At 43.5% G+C, this 21,541-nt stretch overlaps 4 protein-coding genes across 12 annotated transcripts; 1 reads left to right on the forward strand and 3 right to left on the reverse strand.

Annotated features, from left to right (window-relative positions):
• Nucleotides 1-1,691: 1,691 nt before the first annotated feature.
• Nucleotides 1,692-16,502, reverse strand: LOC6506022 (neurexin-1). Of its 8 annotated transcripts, none has more exons than XM_032456473.2 (12): nucleotides 14,513-16,502; nucleotides 13,844-14,317; nucleotides 13,352-13,780; nucleotides 12,904-13,288; nucleotides 12,467-12,837; nucleotides 12,110-12,221; nucleotides 7,650-7,797; nucleotides 6,831-7,588; nucleotides 6,424-6,774; nucleotides 6,112-6,347; nucleotides 4,552-4,882; nucleotides 1,692-2,670 (listed from the first exon to the last, which is right to left on the reverse strand). In XM_032456473.2, the coding sequence occupies exons 1-12, from the start codon at nucleotides 15,464-15,466 to the stop codon at nucleotides 1,697-1,699; spliced, it is 5,523 nt and encodes a 1,840-aa protein (XP_032312364.1). In that variant the 5' UTR covers nucleotides 15,467-16,502; the 3' UTR covers nucleotides 1,692-1,696. The 8 variants fall into 8 exon arrangements, with proteins under 8 accessions (XP_032312364.1, XP_032312363.1, XP_032312366.1 ...); XM_032456472.2 differs by having other exon boundaries at nucleotides 4,552-4,903; XM_032456475.2 differs by having other exon boundaries at nucleotides 6,157-6,347; nucleotides 12,101-12,221.
• Nucleotides 16,503-18,245: 1,743 nt separating this feature from the next.
• Nucleotides 18,246-19,777, forward strand: LOC6505514 (valacyclovir hydrolase). 2 transcript variants are annotated; one of them, XM_001964753.4, is made up of 2 exons: nucleotides 18,246-18,336; nucleotides 18,434-19,777. In XM_001964753.4, exon 2 carries the CDS (start codon nucleotides 18,454-18,456, stop codon nucleotides 19,288-19,290), a length of 837 nt encoding a protein of 278 aa, XP_001964789.1. In that variant the 5' UTR covers nucleotides 18,246-18,336; nucleotides 18,434-18,453; the 3' UTR covers nucleotides 19,291-19,777. The 2 variants fall into 2 exon arrangements, with proteins under 2 accessions (XP_001964789.1, XP_032312368.1); XM_032456477.2 differs by having other exon boundaries at nucleotides 18,276-18,336; nucleotides 18,416-19,777.
• LOC6506021 (protein D3) lies at nucleotides 19,765-20,360 on the reverse strand. Its single transcript, XM_001964752.4, has one exon. It carries the CDS (start codon nucleotides 20,358-20,360, stop codon nucleotides 19,830-19,832), a length of 531 nt encoding a protein of 176 aa, XP_001964788.1. The 3' UTR covers nucleotides 19,765-19,829.
• On the reverse strand, nucleotides 19,765-21,507 carry LOC6506020 (protein D3). Its single transcript, XM_001964751.4, has 2 exons — nucleotides 20,776-21,507; nucleotides 19,765-20,718 (listed from the first exon to the last, which is right to left on the reverse strand). Exons 1-2 carry the CDS (start codon nucleotides 21,162-21,164, stop codon nucleotides 20,580-20,582), a joined length of 528 nt encoding a protein of 175 aa, XP_001964787.1. The 5' UTR covers nucleotides 21,165-21,507; the 3' UTR covers nucleotides 19,765-20,579.
• Nucleotides 21,508-21,541: the final 34 nt, after the last annotated feature.

The raw sequence follows: 21,541 nt of genomic DNA on the forward strand, positions 1-21,541 counted from the left end.
ATATAGGATATTATTCATATACTCGTATGTGTTTTAGAATTTAATTACCAAAAAACAATGGCGGCTTGCCAAAAATCGAATCTCGCTTATGTATGTATGTATGTGTGCACGTGTGGTAGTGTGTGGTTGGTGTAAGCGTGCGCTGGCTGCTGATTGTGTATACGTCACGTATGCCTCGAAAAATACGCTTAAAGCTGCTATAATACTGTAAAATTGTTGCTTGTTCTCCTCGTTTGTCGGTAAAGTAATTTTTGCTCACATTGTATAGCAGTTTTAGTTTTAGTTGTAGAAAAGCTAGGTAGGTTTGCTTCAGTGTCTTCAGAGTGTATCATGTGTTTGCCGTGTATGTGTCTTGTGTTGTGTTGTTTTTTGTGTTTGTGTGATTGTGTCTTGTCTTGTCACTTGATATGTCTGAGTTCATATTGCGCATGCGAGTCGATGGCAATATTTAGTCTCAAATACATATAAAAAGTATATGTGTTGGGCTCGGGATTTGTTGGGACTAACACAAAAAATTCGCATCGAGTTGCTGCACGCAAACGAAAAAGTCGCATTACGTATATGTCAACCAAATCGTGGGGATCTACAGTGCTCAATCCGTATCCGTATCCGTATCGTTTCGCTCTTCTTTGATTTCATTTTCATTTAGTTATCATTTACATTTTAACTAATTAAAGCCGGTTTCAATTCAACAAACAATCTGTAGCATAAATTCTTGCATTCATCATTATCATTAAATATTATTTAGTAATCAACGATCACGACTCACACGATCCCGTCTCATACATCTACAGCACCACATTTTGTAACTTTACACGCTGCCTAGGCAAAGAAAGAACTCATTCAGAACCTGATTATTTTTACGATTTTTTTTTATATAAATATATATGTATATTTAAGTACGTTTATATTGAATTTCTGCTAACTTTTTAGTGGTTTTAGTGGATTTCTTTTTCTAGAAGATTGCGCATTTCGTCGCGTGGCTCCCATTCATAGCATGCTTTGTGGCGAAATATTTTACACAATTACTTGATTGGCTAGTGGCATAATTTATCATAACTTTTGTGATATATATAATATATATAATTTTAGTTAGTGTAATGTATTTGCTTATTTGCTGATGGCTGTGGCTACACCTAACCAAAGCGATCCGTGGCTCAGTGGTAGATTTATTAGCAAGTCTTGAAGTTGAAGCTATAATTTCTTAGGCGTAATCTAAACGTTACTTCAGTATGATCGCATGCTCCTGGTCAGAGACATCCGACTAAAGTATTTGCGTGTCTATATGCTTGCTAATTATCAGCTATTAGCTATCTTTAATCGATAATCGATAATCGTTTATTGCCAACGGACCGAACTGCGCAAGGCGCTCGCTCTTATTATCCTTCCATTCATTTGTACACTCCTGTTCCGATTTAAGTGTTTTTCGATTTTATATTTAAGGTTTTTACTTTTTTTTTTTGACTGTGTCTGCATCTAATTAACTTTATGAGGCTGCTAAATAAATATATATATTTATATACGTTTATGTGTGTGTGTGTTTGTGTCGTGTATTTGTCGGGTAGGGGGTAGGGAACTCTTTCCGCTTTCACTTTGGGCTCGCTTTGCACTACTTGCTTATATTGCTAATTTGACGATATTTCCGAGGACCTCCTCTTTTTCCTTCTCTGTCTCTTTTTTTCCTTCTTACACCTTCTTACACATACCACTCCTTGACGTCCTTCGAGTCGCGTTTCTTGGCCTTGGGCTGCACCAGTCCTGCCATCTGGGGCCTGCCATCGCTACCGTAGCCCAGCGACCCACTTCCGCTGGACATCATTCCGCCGCCACCTCCGTTGCCGTTGTGTATCTGCTGCTGGCTGTGGTGGTGCTGCTGCTGCCCCGCTCCACCAGCCTGGTGGTGGTGCTGCCTCTGCTGGTGGTACGAACCGTTCGTACTCGTGTTGCCCAGCAGAGCTGCATTGGGATTGTGCGATCCGTAGGCGGCGGCCTTCTCGCTCTCCGTCTTGTAGCCACGATCGCCGTTGGACTTGAGCCACAGGACCAGCAGGATAACCAGCACCACCGCAATAAGTATGCCCGCCACGATTCCAATGATCATGGCAGTGCGCTCCTCCTCGATGGAGTTGATGCGGCCACCCTTGCCCTTGGGTCGGTAGTTATTCAGGTTTGTGTTGTACGTATTTCCGCCGTAAGGACCATATGGCGGTGGATCCTGTGGCGGTAGTGGAGGTGGTAGTGGGGGCATTGGATGGTGTTCGTCCGGCAGCTGCATGCGATCATGATCATGGCTGCGACCGGAGCCGCCCATTCCACCGCCTGCAATGTACACGTCGTACGGCGTGGTCTCCCTCTCCGTGACTGTACTTCGGATTTCCGGAGGCGGCGTAGCCTGCGTTGTGGTGGTCGTGGAGGTGGTGGTGGTTGTACTTGTACTGGTGCTGGTACTGCTGCTGGTGGCTCGCTGCGTGGAGGTGGTGCCCGCGCTGCTGGTGGTGCTCGGCTGTCCCGGAGTGCTGCCACTTCCTCCGCCGCTGCTGCTACTGCTGGACTGAGTGGTGGAGTAGGACGGAGTGCTACCACTGCTACTGCTGCTGCTGTGCTGCTGCTGCTCCGTGGTGACATCGCTGCGTCCAGTGGTTGTGATTGTGACCACCTCATTGTTGGATTCTGTAAAGTATTCGGGGTTTGGTTTATTCGAGTGTTCTATGATTTGGAGTCAGAAGAGTTGCAAGTATTTATGATGTTGGGGAAGTGTTTCTTGTTTTCCTATAACTAGGAACTATTGAAAAAAGTAGATCTTATCTGGAATAACATTCACAATCAAAACAAAACTACAAAATATAAACAAAAGTGATAGATTTTTTTGTTTCCTAATCATAGAAACCACCAATGAATCGATAAAGATTTAAAAAATATATATTTAAACTAAATTTAATGATTAAAATAAGCCCAAATATTTATCATATTAGCCCTTCCCACAAAAAACCATTGCAACTACCAGATTTTCTTTGCTTTTCATAGTTTATTCAACACAGTTAGAGAGGATAGAGATTTTTAGATATTGAGAGATATGCTGAGGTGTGTTCCGATCTGTATGGTTGTTCGAAAACTTTGCTCTTCACCGATATAATATGTACAAATTGAAATCGAAATAACTGCAAAACTATGGTATCGAGGGAATAAATATGGAGGTAGGATCAGAAGGACGAGGAGCAGGAGCAGGAAAACTGTTTTACACAAAAAACACCATCTCTTCACTTCTTACACGCTTCGAAACGCTTTTATCGCTACTATGTACAAAACATATACATTATCGATCGGTGCACATACACATACACATTTATATAGTATTGTGCTTGTAAACCATAACACTTGACCCATAACCCTTTCCGTTTAGCCCCCTTTTGACCAAAAAAACCACGCCAATGGCAATGCCGCGTGCACGCTCTAAGTGATCGGTGTAGTTGTTGGTTAATTGATATTTTCTAGTTGTTTTCTGGTTGTTGTTGATGTTGTTTTTCTGCCTGCTGTTGTTGTTGTTCTTGTTGTAGTTGCATTTGTTGCAGTTGCTGGTGGTTTAGCTCACGTTAATGCTAAAGTTAGTTATACATTTTAGACAGAGGAGAAGGCCTAGAGTTGGAAGCTTAGCCTAAGTGCATTGCTTGGTTTGCTTGGCTTTGCTTTGCATTGCATTGCTTTGCTTTGTTTTGGTTTGGTTTGGTTTGGTTTGGTTGTTTATGGGAATTTACAGAGTATCCATGGCGCAATCACAGTCAGAAATATGAAGACGTTTTCACATTCTGAAAGAGACACATAAGGCGTACTCATTGTCAGTTCAAATTAGAAGGCAACAATCAATCATCAGCAACAGAGTGGAGGTGAGTAGGAGAGGCGACGTTTGAAGTTTGAAGTTGAGATACATCTGAGGTTGAGATGTATCTGATCTGTATCTGAGCTGAGATGACACGGCGAGCGATTGATTTTGGTTGGATTGGTAGTTGGTTGTTGGTTCTGGTTGGGTTGATGCATTGCGAGAGGTGCGATATGTATATTCAAATATATATATTACTTTTTTTTTTTTTGAACAGGCGATATATACACTGTTTCAGAGCTGTTTTGGCTGTTTATATGTGGTTGTGTAAGCGGTCAAAGCATTGGCGTTGCATTTGGCATTAACCTAACTGCCTCCGTAACTCTCCGAACAAAACTGAAAAGGCAAAGCGTCTCTAGCTAATCGGTTATAGAAATTCGGTTATAGGTTAACTTGAACTCGAACTGGAAGTCGAACAGAACTGGAACCCACAGCATATTCATGAACTCGTTTAACTCTACACCATCTAATTGTTATGCACTACACTGCGTATACTTAATCCGAGTTTTAAGTGTATCATTAATTTTGTTGTGGGACTAGCTAATGTCTGTGATGAAGTCTGTGGGTGTGTGCTTGGATTTTGTCTGACTGTGTTTTGTGATTCCTTTTTTTTTGTGGTGATCGATCAAAATGCCAATGAAAAAATGAAATCCCCCACACCGCCGGAAGACACTCACCTGATCCTCTGGCCGTGCTCGTGGAAGTGAACTGCTCCGTGGTCTCACCGTAGTCCCCTGATCCGTGGACGCAGTCCTCATCATCGCAGGCTCTCTCCGTGCCATTGGTGTTGCCAGTGCCCCCGCCGGCGCCCCCGGTGCTCAAGTTGTTGCCCTGCTGGGAGGTGGTTGTCTGCTTGGTGGGCGGTACATACACCGGAGTGATCAGGTCGTCCCCGCTGCCCGACTCGAAGGGTGGCGTGCACTCGTCCTCGTCATCGCCCCGGCACCCGGATCCCGCTCCCGAGAAGATCAGATCGTCCAGGGCACCCGGATAGCCACTCGCCGGAGTCTGTCGAGTAGAGTTGATAGTCTAATTTTACTTCAGTTGATCTGGCGGCAGCCGAGCCAAGCGATGGTTATTGTATGGGGCTTGTTAACTGGATTAGTAGGTGCTCTGCGATTAAGTTTATATGGGTGTATGATAAAATGAAGGCACTGGAGTTTGTGTTTTGGTCTTACGGAACATTTTGAATAGGACTTATAATCAATTTTTTATTTTTAATTACGTTAAGATTCTTTGAATAAGAGATACAGATCATAAACAATTTCTAAAGACTTCCTATAGTCCTATGAACTCGCATCACAATTTTAATAATTTAATTTCTATAGACTTCCTATAGTCCTATGAACTCGCATCACAATTTTAATAATTTTAATAGGAAATTCTTTGTTTCCTATGCTACATATAGAAATATAATTTTAAGATGAGATTTAAAAGTTCTAATACATTTCCAGTGACTTCACTTATGCTAATATGTTCGGGTATATTCTTGTTTGATGTGTGCTTTGATTAGAGTCATGCAGCATTAGTGCGGACGAGTTCTAGTGCATATTAAATCGTATCAGTTAATATAGCTGATTATATATATTCACATTTATTGGTTAATGTGCTGTGCAGCAATTGAAATAAATTTACGAAAATCATAGAGCTGGTTAGTGGAAATTCTGCAAATTTTCATTTTAGTATAATTTTTTTTGTTGTGCGTGAAAAGCGTTACAGAATAAAATGAAGTGAAGAAAACGCCCGAGGGAAATGATAAGTTCAAATCAAATGCAGCATTTACACTAGATTATACATTTAGTTAGCTAATACTTTTAGTTTAGTTGAAACGGTTAACGTTTATACTGAATGTCGAACCGAATTTCCCGGATTTGATTATGATGGCGATGACTTCAATGTACAGATGGAGTTACATTCGAAACGGTTAACGGTTATGCATTTTAAATATCGGGAAAGTGCTTGGGAAATTACTGTACATTATTCGAATCGGATTTCGAATCATTGTGGTGCAATTACAAATCATGTCAAATCATTTTGGGAAAAAGGGTTCCACAACTCATGAAGCGGATTAATACAATAACATTTTTTTTGGTTAAAATTTCTTTTTTTTTTCGTTTTTTTTTTTTGGTTTTAATTAAAGAAAGAATTTTGAATAAACTTGGTTTACGATGAGAAAAATACTTGGAAAGTTGAAAGTTGAGAGGAATTCAAATAAAATTTCAAATAAATTCCCTAACCTGCTGCATTCTCTGCAGATCATTTCTATCTAATACTCCAGTTACCAATTGAACATCTCCGCGGATGGTGATATGGGTGTCGCGTTCTACGGCCAGATCCAGGATTCGCAACTTGTTCACCGAAAGTCCGGCAATCACGCCGGCAAACGGACGCTCGATACGATTGCGACCGTTGCGGCTGAATTTGCCGCCGACCTGAACATTGGACATGGTATTGAACACGGTCGAGTGGTGGCCTGTGGATGAATCCAAACAGAAATCGAAGGATACAGCATTAGACATCCCCGGAAGCCAAATGATCCCTCCACTTACTCTGCGGCGTCAGGGCCTGAACGTTGTAGTCATCCAGCTGCAGCGTGGCATTGCCTCCCTTTCGCTGAAATCTCACCACATGGTAGGCATTGTCATTGACCTTGGTACCAATCTCCCCCAGCGGCAAGTCCACGCTTCCAATATTGTACACCATAAAGATGTTACCCTCCACGATCTCCAGCTCCATGTAGTCCTGGGTGGTGGCACTCTCGACTCGAAGGAGTACGGCATCCGGTCGAGTGGTAATGAAGCCCAGGGCAATGTTATCCTCCTCGGTGTCGGCCTGGGCATTCTCCGGGAAGGTGTATTGCACCATGCCCTTGTTATTGCCAAACTCATAAGCAATGGATTCTAGGGTAAATTTAAGCTTATTATACACTTCCACCTAGGTCCTGCTCCTAACATACCATCGTAGCAAGTAGGTCCTGTGTAGGAGGTCATATCGCACTCGCAGGCATAGGCATTCCACTGCTGGACACATACGCCCCGGTTGGCACAGGCGTTCTGGCTGCACTTGGTGGGTCCCTCGCAACCACTGACCACCAAAGAGCTTGGCACCACTGCATCGCTGGTTAGTGAGGGCGACGTATCCCCCAAATCCAGTGAAGCCAGACAGCCCTCAAATCCGGAACGAGACGAGATCGAAGCCGGCAGCTTGGAGTACATGTCCTTGAAGACACCGCCAATATACAGGATGCCAGCCAGTTCCAGGTGCATATTGTTGCCAGTGAGACTGATGATCTCAAAGGAGTCGTCCACCGTCAGCGTGTGGGTCTTGGGTCCCGGTCGTCGGATGCTGACTTGATGCCAGCGGTTGTCGTTCATGTGGATGCGGGATTTGTCTCTCATGGTCACCGGGCCGTCGCCCAAGTCGAAGGTATAGTGAATATGTCCGTTCACCAGCTCCACTGCGACAAAGTCGTTGCGACGTCCTCCGTTGAAGACTAGGAGGCCGTTGGGCTCCACGGTCTTGAAGCGGAAATCGATGGATATGCTGTTGTAGGCCTTCAGCATGGCCAGACCCACGTAGGAGTGTTTGGAGCGGAAAGTGGCCGCGTGGTAGGGCTGTCCCGCCGGAGAGTTCACAAAGCGAGCCGTCAACTTGAAGGTGGCACTGGGCAGAGCCGATAGCTCTGGCCCCAGGCTCTTCACAATGTCCAAATAGCTGAAATAAAATTGGTATCCTTAGCTTCAATAATTCTTAACAAATTTAAGAAAATACCCACCGCTGGCCGTTGAAGATGAAGCCCTGCATCTGACCCACAAAGTTCGGCATGGTGGAGGTCATCTGGATCTCCTCCTCGGCATGGAAGAGACCACCCAAATGGATCGAACGGATCTCCATGGTGCTGTGGCGACCCAGGATCGTCTCGGCTGTGGAAGGAATATTTCCAAAAACAAGAAATGGATAAAACTCGGTGGCCTCGCCATGGGTTTGTCAAGCCAGGCTCGGCTTTGCTCTAAGTTGTTGGCTAGGCAGAGTACCGTTAACATTGGATACATATGGTTATAGTTTGGTTATATATAGGTATTGGTACGAGTAGTATATGGAGTATAGTTGGTGACAAGAAGCACATACGCATATGTAGTCAAAGAGTATATATAGTAGTAGTATTAAGATATAGATATAGGTATGCGGTTTTAGTAGACATAGATCTAAGTTTTGGTTCAAAGATTTTGTTCAAGCATTTGTTTTTTGTTCATTATTTTTTTTGAATCACTCGACAAGTGGCTGAATGTAGTTGGAATTCGATTGTAGTACGAGTATTATTAATTTATTTATTATTGCAGCTTGGTACATACTAAAGAAAGGTGCAGATTACAATACATATGTACTGGTACGGATAGTAAATTCAAGTTCTTAATTAAGACCAAAAAAAAGTAAATAAAATCTAAATCGTAAATGGAAAATGGAAAATTGAAAATTGAAATTAGTCAGTTGTCGCTGCTCCAGCGCAAACCAAAGGAAAGTAAGTGAAAGTAAAGAGTTCGCTAAGTTGGTTAGATTAAAGTTAGTTGGTGCGCTTTGTTCTTGTTTACATACGAATATGCATTGCTTGACATTTGAGATATATACGAGTAGTATCTTTTCATAAATTAGTTATTAGTTGGTGTGTGAGATACATTTTCAATACGATTACGGTGGCGGTGAGATATTTTATTCGGTTAATTTCGTTTGATTTTGTTACTATACTTTTTCCAGCTGTGCATGGCTCAAGAACAGAAACCGAAGGAAACTATAAAGGTGACAACCTACGGGCTAGTAATTCGAAATCAAAAGGTCAAAGTTGGCATCAATAATAACCAGGGTAATTGATAAAACTGAACCGAGGAAAAAGTAAAATAATTTCGGTTTTGCTTAACGACATTGAACTAAACATCGATGGGTATCGGTCGGGTAACTGTCTCCATGTTTCTTGTTTAGTTTCTGTATAAATGTGTTAATCTGTGGCCTAGAGAGCTCTATTTGTGTGGATGTATTTTTCGAGTGTGTTAGTAGTAGTACATGGATGAGTGTGTGTTAAAGTGTGTGTGTGTGTGTGTGCGGCGACTACGTCTAAGTTAATAAGGGTGCATTAGCCTTAACGAGTGGCTACATTGCGCATACGACGCGTTGGCCCACTGAATGATTGACATCTTGACATGCAAATGGCTGCGGCGACAGAGACAGAGACAGAGACAGAAAAAGTAACAGGAACAGCAGAAGAAAGAGTAAGAGTAAGAAAAAGAGAAAGAGAAAAGGTGGAGTGGAGTGGGGGCAATGGTGTGGTCGAGAGGGTAAGGCGAGAAGTAGGCCACTGTTGTTGCAGCTGGCAATTTGGCGCATTTACAGTTACTTATTCATACACTTGAATTCGCTGAGTGAACTGTGTGTGATACGAGGCGATGCGATGCGATGCGATGCGTTTTGGCGAACGATACGATTATACGATATAGTACAGTATAGTACAGTACGAGACATAAATATATATATAGAGTACACTGTATAGTACAGAGGGCTAGCCAACTGGTAATCAGACCTATATATTGCAGATCGTGAGCAGGTCATGCGCTTCTCTATCATTCCGACTGACAGTTATTGGTCTTGCTTGTTATTGCTGCTGTTTGTTTATTTGTATTACTGCTTTTTGGGTGCTCACATGCAAACGCTTCACGTGGGCGAGTATTAGAGTGTGTGTGTGTGCAACGGTGCGTATGTGTGATGTGTGCCTTAGCCTTTGCCTGTGCCTGTGCAGGTGTGTGACGCTTTCGGTTGTCAGTGTTTGTGTGTTTATTTTCTGTTTGGACGGGCAGGAGCAGGATCCAGCTTAAAGGTTCAGCCTTCCCCATCACCTGCCCCTTTAATTTTCCATCACTTTACTTTGTTACTGTATTTTTGTTGATAGTTTTTGTATTTTTTTTGACACACTTACACAACAAGAAACTAATTTGTACGTGAGACACGTTAGGCTTGATTAATTAGTTGCAATTTGGTTTGCGGTTGCGGTATGCGGTATTGTTGTATTGATGTTTACGAATAGTTGAGTTTACTTAACACAAAAGCTAATTACATATTAAATGGTGCAAAATTACAGCCCTGGGCGTTTCCAAACATTGTTTTGCCCTCTCGTCTCAATCAGCCCCAGCCCCAGCCCCTCCTCATTCTGCAATGCCACTACCCCATACAAATCGCAAATAGCATTCGCAATTTTCCGATGCCGATGGCGAAAGGCGATGGCGATGGCGTTGGCGATGGCGTTGGCGATGTTGAGGTGATGGCGTGACTTTCATCGAGCGATTTGGGCAAAAAAATGTTACCCCGAGTTCTTGCGTGTCGATTTTTTCTCTCGCCTAAAACATGATACAAAAAATACAATATTGTACATAGAAATTATTTACGTTCTCGTCATTGTACGGTTCTCGCCTTACTCATTTTCTCTGTGGCATTAATACATTTTTCTTTTTTTTTCAATCAGTTTTTTTCCATTATGGTTGCATTATTTTTTTTTTTTTAGTTTTAAAAAGGTCGTTTTGATCACGTTTGTGATTAGGAAATTGCATTTGCATTTGCATTTGACATTGTTGGCTGTTGGCTGTTGTGGTCTACACTTAATAGACGTCTGAAACAAACACCTTTTAACGTTAACATACCGCACGTGTCGTTTAAGTTATGGTACAGCAATTATTTGTTTATATTTTGTTATTTAGATTATCATAGGACTTGAAACGAAAACTCATTTTCCAGGTATAAATGTATATACAGAAAGCAAAAGGTAACACAAAATATACATACAGATATTTTTTTTTTTATCAATTTGCTGATTACTTCTTAGGATAGGGGGGTTAAGTTAATCAATTAACAGAATTATCGAATAAAAGCAAAGAACACAACTTTGGTTATCAAGGACAAAACAATTTACAAGACAATCAATAGTAATCGTATTTATAACACTTAAGGCTGAAACTTTACAGCTGTCCAACTTTAATTCGCTTTCGCAGTTACTCTTATATGATAACAATATTTTCAGATACGTTGACTGTGTGGGCTTAGGAATTGAAATTTGAATGGTAATTGTAATTGTAATTGGAATTGGAATTGGAATTTAATTGGCAATCTTAATTGGGAAATCAAACAAAGTAAGTATGTATCGCAAATGAAGACACAACATCGAGACGTTTGAAAGAGTTTGGTTTTTTTTTTTTTTGAGAGAAACTTACAAGAGCAAAATATATAAAAAAAATTATTTGAAATGAGTTTTTGAAAATGCGATCGAATCCTTCATCGAATTAATCGGGATGAGTGATGGCGGGATGTAAATAAATTTTTCAGAGAGGCGTACAATGTGTATCAAATGGTGTGGATGTGGATGTGAATGTGGAGCTGGAGCTTGTGGTGTCTTATGATGTTCAAAACTATATAGATTGCAGATGCTTAAACGATGTTCAGAGATACAGAGCGAAATAGACGTAGGTGGTTAGATAGAGAGATAAATGTCAAATCAGTCACTTTATCATCATCATAATCGAGAAATGTTTAATGATAAATGAGCATTGAAGAAATGTATATAGAGAGAGAGAAATAAACTTGCTAAATACTTTCCAAATTTTCTTTAGTTCGTTTCTTTCTGTTGTATTTTTACTGTATTTTTTTTTGTTGTTCTTAGTGGGTGTACTCGCGTGTGTGTTGAACTTTGTGGGTGTATGTGTGTGGCTGTGATGTTGTGTCGGTGTGAGAATTGTTGTTGGTAACTGAAAAGCTCTCAAATGAAAAAGTTTAAGTGGAACTTAAAAACGGAAAACGCGCTGCTGACTGCACTTTCCTTCTTTATTGATTTTTTTTTTCATTTTCCTTGCAATTTTCTTTGTTTTTTTTTTTTGTCTAGTATCTTTTGCTTTTCAACTGTCCTTAAGCACCTTCACACACCTTCCTGTTTTAAAAAGAGGGAGGGCATTACTATTTGAACTTGAACCTGCGGATATCGAGGTTGTGCGTGGAGCACTCTACATGGAAGCTAATCGGATTCACTTTCGCTCAGCGATGTGAATGCCAGTTACTCGATTCGAATCGACTGTGACTAGAGCCAGGAGTTGTTGGTTGTCGATTGGTTGGTAGGTTGATTGATTGATTGGTTGGTTGGTAAAAAAAAACGACACGGCACGACACGTAGTAGGGCTTAGATGTGCTGTTGATACATACATAACATACCCCTGACGGGGGGAGCCCCGTCAACTTGAAGCCGCAGATTTGAGGCTCTGCGCGAGAATCGGATCGTGTGCCAGTTGTTGTCATTGAGCACTGATTGGCCGGCCAGCAGGTTCTGAAAAGGATTTCATAAACTCAGAAATAATGTATTATACCCATGTCAAAAAATATCAGTTTCATAATATTTATAATTAAAAACAATGTCTAAATCAATTCTGTAACTTAAAGAACCCAAATCTTATAGCAGTTTCTTATACAAAAATTATTCTTTAACTGAACCCAAATGGCGATTGAAAGATCCTATCTTCAAATAAGCCTTAACGTAAAAAGTCTTAACCCATTTCCAACATATTAGCTCACCTTCTCCCTGTCGCTCAGCCGGACACTGGCTCTCACTCGTCCCGCCACCAAAGCGATCTCCAAGCGATCCGGGGAATTGGACTCTGCACTGGTCAGCAACAAAAGTCCAGCGGGCCGAGAGGTCTTGAAGCGGATGACCAGCTCCTCGGTCTGTGTCTTCGTTCCTTGTCCATTGCCCAGCCAGATGGTCATGTGCTGACTGCCATTGAAGGCAAGGGTGGCCAGTTCCCGGCCGCAGGTGGGTCCTCCGTACAGGGTGGCCGAGCAGTCGCAGATGGGGCGGTTCCAGCCCTCCAGGCAGGTGCCCCCGTTGAGGCAGGGATTGCCGTTGCACACGTTGCTCTGCACGTGGCATGATGGCTTCACGGAGGCTGTCGTGGCAAGTGGGTTATCAGTGGGTGACCATCAGTAGCGTGTTTTCTGGCTGCGGTACTCACCCGAATCCTGGACGCGTGCAAAGGCCGCAATATCGATCGGCTTGCCACTCAGCTGCAGGTCACGCAAGCAGCCCACGAATCCCTGGCGCAGCGTGGCTGTCCAAATGGCCGCCGGCCAAGCAATGGTGTTGTATGCGGGTCCCACTCCGCCCAGATACATGTGACCATCCAGCTCGAGGATGGTGCCGTCGCCGGGCGTGCGGAAATCGTTCCACACGCCGTCCACGCTCACCTTGGCGTCTCGTCCATTCCGCCTTAAAATCAGGTCATGCCAATCACCATCGTCCACACGTCGTCGCGAAGCTCGAACCTTGGAGGCTCCAGATCCCAGATCCAAATGGATGTATATGTGCCCGTTTAGCAGTTCGATGGCAATCAAAACGGGCTGAGGAGAAAAAATTGTGTTTACTACTGAACTGGGATCGGAATTACCTAAATGATAACTTACATTTTTAGCCCTTGGTTGCTTGGATCCAGTGGCCAGGACAATGATGCCATTGGGTTCCTTGGTGCGGAACTTGAAGCTAATGGAACTCTGCTTGCCAGTTTCCCAGGGAGGTAGGACCAAATGCGATTCGCGGGTTGTAAAAGTGACTGGGTCCTGTGGATCGCCACTGGGACACTGATACTCTACATTTCCTGCCACTTGAATGAGCTTAGATCCGCTCTTGGCCAAATCTATCAGATTGAGGTTCAACGTATCCGCCGAAAACTCAACTTTCCGCAAGCACCCCACAAAGTTGTTGTGGACACGGGCTCCCAGTAGAGCTCTAGGATTAACAGCTCCACCCACATATACCCGCGAGGAGGATAACATGGTAAACTTGCCGGCAATGTGCGAGTGATCAGTATAGACATCATCTACGACAGTGACCAGCTAGAAAAAGAAATAAATTAATCTTTAAATAGAGTCTCTAAAACGAAAGCCTCAGATGCTTACCCGACAGAAGCTGGTAATGGAGGATATCTCCTGGATGCGACGATGCACGGTGACCTTGTGCCATTGATGGTCGTCGAATCGAACCTTCGAGGGCTTAATATGCATCTCCTGCTTCCCGTTGGCCAGGCCCATTGTGAGCGAAACGCCACCATCGCGGAGGGCCAGGTTCAGATAGTCAGTTCCGTGTCCCGTGTAGAAAAGCAGACCGTTTGGCTGGCGGGTGCGGAAATAGAAGGATATGGCATCCTGGGCGCTTACTATCGGCTCGGCGCCCGTCTGACCCAAGTCGTATGAGAGGAACTGTGTACCGCGGAACGTTGCTTCCGATGGCGCTTTCTCCTTCTCACAATACTGGCCATCGTACTCAAGGTTTCTACACTCGCAAATTGGACCGGAGTCAGTGGATATGCAGATGCCGCCGTGCTGGCAAGGATCGTTGCGCTCACAGGCATCCGTGGTGTTGCCGCGAACGCCCTAAAGGAGTATTTACAAAGTTTATGAAGCAGGAGGACTTATGAGGATGGACTTTCACAACAGAATTATATTTTGTACATATAGCTAGTATCATAAATTTAATGTAAAGAGTGGACTTTAGAGGAAATTTAAAGATTCATATATAGAATACTTATCCAATATAGAAAATATTAAAATATTTCATTCAAAACTTACCCTTAATGGCCTCTCCCGGGCTTGCATCTCCCCATGATCGCAGGGCACATCGCCGCACTTGATGTCACGTGGCTGCTTGATCTCCTGACGCCTGGTGGAGCCGCCTGGCTGATCAGCGTAGACCAGGTTCCGGATGGCACCCCGGAAACGCGGCTCGAAGATGACACTGGGCAGGGCGAGAAGTGCCAGCTTTGTGCTGTACCAGTTTGGCATTCCACCCACATAGACGTCCGAGTTGCTGGCGAACTTGCCGAACTGAAACTCCTTACCCTTAGCGGAGCGCTGCTGGGAGACGCCGTCCACAATGAGTGAGGTCTGTTCGTCGTTCCGCAGCACCTGTACCTTGTGCCAGTGGCCGTCATGCAGCTCCCGTCCCACAGTAATGATCTGGGCTCCGCCGCCCAGGTTATATCTCAGCCGGAGAGCGCCTTCCACCAGTTTTAGTTCGAAGAAATCGTAGGTTCCCCCGTCGTCGGTGTAGAGGACCAGTCCGTTGGGCTGCTCCGTCTTGAACTCCAGTTCCAGCGTGCCGTTCAGTCCGGTGTACCATTTTCGGAACGTATAGAAGGAGTTCTGGGATCCATCCAGCTGGAAGCCAGCGCTGAGGGTCACGAAACTGGCCGCCAGGCTGACCAGGAGGGCGGTGACGACTAGCACGCGATACGAGCGTCGGTACTCGACCACTAGGGGATTACGGTTGGGATTTGACTTGGAATGGGCATTATCATGCCCCAGAGGCGTAGTCACCTCTCTTCGCCGGCATCGCGCCTTGTTGAATCGCAAGTCCGGGGAGGCGGAGGAGGCAGAAGCGTGACGCTGGGTGGGCAGGAGTCTGAGCTCCGCCGGATTTCGAGCCATATCCTTGTCCATAGTTGGTTGCCTGGCTGTCAATGCTGGGGGAGCATAGTTTTTCGTGGTCTTCTTATCCTGATATGTTGCACTTGGCGCCTTCATTCACACAAACACACACTAACACAGATACACATACGCACGCACGTTGCGCGCGTAAACGTAAATTGTCGTCTTGTTCTCGCGGCTCTCTCTTTTGGTTTTCGTTTTCTTTCTTCTTTTTTTTTTTGTATTTTTTGCGTATTCCAGTCCTTGAGGGAAAAGCTTTGGATGTCCTTGTATATTACTCTGGAATCGTTTTATCCGCGCCTGCAGCTTTCATTCAGTGAGAGAGAGCGCGTTGAGAGCGAGTAGATAAAAGCTCTTGGACAGCTAACGGTACTGCACTGATTACTACTGATTTGGCCAGAATTCCTGGTCCTCACTGCACTGTTTTATGAGATGTTTTGGCATTTCTTGCACTGCATATGCAAAATGTTTGGCAAACTAATTACAAACTCGCACATATCGCCGATTGAACGGGTCAAACAGCCGCTAAAAGTCGAGTGGTAGCTGCTTCAAGGGTGGTTGGACTACAACTGCTTAATGTGGTCGTGGTGGTTTCGGGGCCAAAAGCTCGCCGGATACCCATGCCACCCGATGCTGCTGTGGCGCCCACGAGCGCTCCAACGTACATGTACATACTAAAAATCGGAAAAATTTTTCACTGCATGACCAAGAATGTAGGCGAAAATTTTTTTTTGTAGTCCCCGAAAAGCGGAAGGCGGACTATAATTAATTAGTTATTGATAGACATCGATTGAAGCTATTGATTGGACATATGTATTCGCATTTCCCACACACACTGTGATTAATTTAATTGCACAATTATTTAATGTCCTTTCCTTTTTCTATTTGCACACTCGCTTGATTCCCATTTTATACTTTATGTAACAATTTGCGTTTCGATTGACCGCGAGCTTGATTTTCATATTAATTTAGGGATTTTTTCACATTTTTTGGGTTCAACTTGGGGATACAAAAATTTTGTGTGTCGAATTTTGCTGCGGAGTGGCTTCCGCTGCTCTTGGCTCCGTTATCGATCCGTGCTGCATCCACGACAAGACTGAACTGCAATTTCAAACTTAATTTCTTCGCACTGTTTCCAATGGATAACGAAAGCTCCGCCAGCTTATTCACAAAAAGCCATTGGAGCGGCCTAGGCGACTCTATTGGTGTTCCCTGCAATGGCTCTTTTACTGGATTTTTCCTTTTTTCCTATTATTAACAGTATATAGCCATATATAAAAAGCTGTTTTGTTAAAAATTAGCTTAAAATACTGAAGAATTCCTTCAAAAACGATTGATTCCTTACTGCAGCCCTGAAAAGTATGCTACGAAAAGCTGATGGACCTTGTAGCCCAAGTGTAGTGTGTGGGAATGCCAAAAATTAAAAGCTCGCTTACTTCGCACGAGGCATTCATATGCGTACTACTAACACACAAACACCCACACATGCGTAATGTGCGCATATCACGCAGGTTCATAACCTGCACCACTCGAAGCGTATTAGATGGGACACCCATACACTCGCACTCCCACACAAATGCAGATACACATGATCCTGTGTGTGGGCCTGTGTCCACCCATACACTATCTCAGAGACGACCCGTGTAAATTCCTTGACATTTACTACGCAAACTTCGATGACTCGGTGTCAAATTGGATTTGCATTTGCAATGAAAATTGTGGCATGTCCTTTGAGCGAATGTGTGTGGGCGTAATGGCTTGAAAATTGCTTTCCCTACCCGTTAAGGAATTGCAAGGCCACCGCCATTATAAATCGTGGTCATAGCGAGCACATTAACTTGAGAACACCAATCACGCACTGACCATTATTAAACATGGCACTTAGTGCCTGAGCTCTTACATTTTTTAATAATATTTAAGCGCACGCCAAAGGCTAAACAAATGCCAGCACGTGCTGTCCATTGTCCTTCATAATTGTGACGTCGATGAAGGAATAAAAAGGACTGGGAACGCCGAATGGCTGAATGAAGGTAAAAGCTTTATTTTAAGTTAACCGCCAAACAAAATACTACAATCAGATGGTACTTCGATATATTTTTTTTTTATTTTTTTTTAAATATTTATATAGTTTTATCAATAATATCAACACTTTCTGATAAGAGGAGCACCTTGTAATAATGGTGTTACTCCAATGAGTTCGTTTTGAAACTGTTTTTATTTCATACACTTCTCTTACAAGAAAGATACATGAAAATCTTAAATCTACTTAAAACTATTTATCAATGGACTGCACTCTGACTCGCTTTGTGACCCTTTTTTAAGTACTTCAAGTGCACCCCATAAATATTTTTTTAGACTGCAGGAGATCGTTTTCAAACCATGCTGGTAATTACGTATTCCGAAGGGTCCAATCTCTTGACATTTTATCTTTGGAATTTTTATCGCGTACAATGCTTGAACACTTTCTTAAAACTAAAAAATATATGTTCGTTTTTTATGTTTTGGATTTATTAAATCGGACAAATTTTTTTATGATTGAAATTTTTAGACAATTACATTCAATTACATAGGTATTTATTATACGTTTACATTTATATTTTAATTTTTTTTTAAGAATACTGTTGTTAAGTAAAAGAGATTCAATTAAAAGCGCTCAAAAGATATATCCCGAAAGTTCCAATCAAAATCAGGAAAGAGTTGCCAGACTTAAACTGCTTTTAAAAATAGTGATGCCACTATTGTATCAAGTCTTTGGGAAATCTGAAACTAAAAGTTTTTTTTTTAATTTAAGGGCTTAAAATAATTTAAGTTGCAATAAAAATTCAGCAGCTTTTCTATTGATAGATTTATAAAAGGGAGGACAATCGTCAATAAACGTTACAAAGCCTACTCACAGTCTGGCAGCACCATCAAAACATTACACAGCTGTTCTTATCAACGGAAGTTTATCAAGTGCACTTTACAAGGTAGACGCTTTTCAAAGATTTGCACAAGCCACAAACCTTTTATGGGAAATCTAAAGTGCACTCCAGTTCGAATATATAGTTTGTTGCCATCTTCTAGATTCCCTGTACCATTACGTAATGCTCACCAATTTAGGAAGGCGTCTCCGATCCCCCTTTCTTAATCGTATGTTGCACACGGAAAGAAAAGTGCGGGTTAATGGGGCAGATCTCAATATTGTGGAATCTGGAAGTGGAAATAGGAGCTTACTGCTGATGCCAGGAGCTCTGGGCTCCGCCTGGACGGATTTCAAACCTCAAATCGAGCAACTTCCCAAGTTACTGCCAGAGTACACGATCATTGCCTGGGATCCGCCGGGTTACGGAAAATCTGTTCCCCCGAAACGTCAGTTTGGCTTGGAATTCTTTCGGGAGGATGCCAAAGCCGCTGTGGATCTGATGCGTGCTTTGGATAGGCCTAAGTTTTCTATTCTAGGCTGGAGTGATGGCGGAATCACAGCCCTTATAGTGGCCGGACGCTACGCGGAGGCAGTGGATCGATTGGCCATCTGGGGTGCAGGGGCCTATCTGAATGCCGATGAGGTGAAAGCTCTACGCAATATCCGTGACGTGTCCAAGTGGTCGCCTAGGATGCGAGAGCCCATGGAAAAGGTGTATGGAGTAGATAGATTCGCACAGCTATGGGGCGAATGGGTGGACGCCGCCTGTGCTTTCTACGATCAACGGGACGGTGACTTTTGTCGCAACGAAGTGGAGCAGGTGAAGGCCCCAACCTTCATTTTGCATGGAAAGAAGGATCCCATGATAGCAGCAGAGCACATTCCCTGGTTAAAAGAACGTCTACCTAAAGCCAAATATCACGAGTTCCCTGAGGGAAAGCACAATATCCATCTGCGATATGCGGAGGATTTTAACAAATTGGTGGCTGATTTTTTTAATAAAAACGATTCGAATTAATTCTTAAAATTTATAAAAATACATGGGAACAATTGTGATGAAACTCCTATTATATTTCCTCTTAGACTAAAGACCAACGCAATTTTGTTATTTAATTAATTGACAAAAGCAATCAAAAGTCCATAGGTCGAAAGTGATAGTTGCTGTGAATCAAACCCATATCTAAACTGAAGGAAATTGTTTATCTAGGCCATGAATCACGTAAAATTAATTGAGGAATATTCCATATAAGTTGACTAGCTAGCGCGATTTTCGAAATGGAATCAATGGAAAGTGGCAACCGCCCTAATCCCCTAGAGAAAGTTAAACCGTTTGTACTCCACTTTAAAAGAGAGAGACTCCTTATCTGTAACTATAAGTGTGACTAATAAATTTAAATTTCTTTTAAGGACTTTGAACTTGATTCTAAATCAAGGGCCAATACCAACTAATCAAGTTGACAGTAATCCACCTCAGAATAAAGAATCAGTCGGATTTGTTATGGAAACTAGTATTTAATATTTATTATTTCACAGATCGCTGATCAGTTCATGGCCAGATTACTTGACGGTTTCGAGGAGAGTGTTCACGTAGTCGTCAAACTGGGCCTGGAAGAAGTTGCCGGCAACGGGTCCGCCGAAGCTGTACTTCTGGATGTAGTCGCGGGCCTTGACGTTGGTGCGTCCGGTGCGGCTGGTCTTGGAGACAAACTTCTCGGTGGTGATCTTGTCGTTCTGCTTGAACACCAGGAACACGTAGCGGTGCAGGCCGGTTCCCTCGCGGGGTCCAGCGCCAATGTATTCGGCGATGGTCTGGCCCTCGGACACCTTGTTGCCGGGGATGTTGATCACCAGCCAGTGGAGCAGCTCACGGAGCTTGGGGTCGGCACGGCTGGGTGCATCGGGATCCACCAGCAGAAGGGTGTACAGAGATCCGGCCTCGGCTTCGAACTCAACGGTGGGAATGTCCTTCACCTGAGTGGGCGTCAGCTCGTTGCCGAGAGTCACCTGAGCACCGGAGGGGTAGGTGATGGTGGCCTTGGAGGCGGGCTTGACGTCGATGATGTCGGGAATGATGCCAGCGGTGTCCATGTTAGCTAGTGTGGTTCCTTCTGCTTCTGCGAGGTAACTCTGGCCCGGAACCCGGAGCACCAGCCTTTTATCGTCGCAACCTGGACGTTTCCCTAATCAGTTCCGTGCACTTTACTGCTAATACCTCGACGCATAGATAGTGAGATAAGCGAATGGTTCGACTTTATTATTATCGGTTTGGAATAGAAAGTTCTGCTCTGTGATGATATATGCAAAATCCTAGCCGATCATGGTCTTGTTGCGGATAGGCACATAGTCATCGTACTGGGCCTGGTAGTAGTTGGCGGCGATGGGATCCCCCAATCCATGTTTGGCGGCAAACTGGCGAGCGCTGAAGTTCAGGCGTCCGGCACGAACACTAAAACGGAAATGATTGAGTAATCATGATAGACACTTATTACTTAATATATCTTACTTGTTGGGAATAGTTTCTCCCTCCTCGATCTTATTCTCCTGGCGATAGACCAAAAAAATATACCGGTGGAGGCCAGTGCCCTGCGGGGGACCAGAACCAACATAGGTCGCTAGCGGAAAACCAGTGGTGATGTCGCTACCCTTGATATTGACCACTGCCCAGTGCAAGATCTCACGGAACTTGGGATCCTGCCGCGAAGGAGCATCGGGATCCACCATGAGCAGGGTGTACAGATTGTCGCCTTCACAGGCACACCATTGGACGGTCGGCGTGTCCTTCACCTGAGTGGGGGTCAGCTCATTACCTTGGCTCACCTCATTTTCGGCATAGGAAACCTGGACAGTGCCAGCGGGGACGGCATCCAACACATCGGGAACTATGTCATCCATGTTACGTGTCAGTTGAGAAGGATGATTGTACTTTTTTTTCGTTTTTCGTTTTTTTTTTTTGGGTCTTATCACCGATGACCAAGCCGGCTGGGTGATAACGAAGAAAGAGCTTCTTAGAGATAAAGCGGATGTCTTTCGGTTTTTAATAAAGTTTCCAGTTCACTTAATTAATATCTGGATGTTGAAATCCACAAGGTCAAACTGCGGTGGCAACAGCTGAAACCTATAAATAACGGTTTTATGGAGGAACCACTATAAACTTTATCACGGTTAGCAAACTCATTGGTCAAGTGCGATCCGTCAGATTTGTTTTCAAAGGTAAATAAGGTGAAAAAGCCCTATAACTATTCCGAAGCAAAAGCTTTCCGGCCAGCTGG

The sequence above is a fragment of the Drosophila ananassae genome, chromosome 2L (genome assembly GCF_017639315.1).
Source record: "Drosophila ananassae strain 14024-0371.13 chromosome 2L, ASM1763931v2, whole genome shotgun sequence".
In the NCBI taxonomy this organism is placed as follows: Eukaryota; Metazoa; Arthropoda; class Insecta; order Diptera; family Drosophilidae; genus Drosophila; species Drosophila ananassae.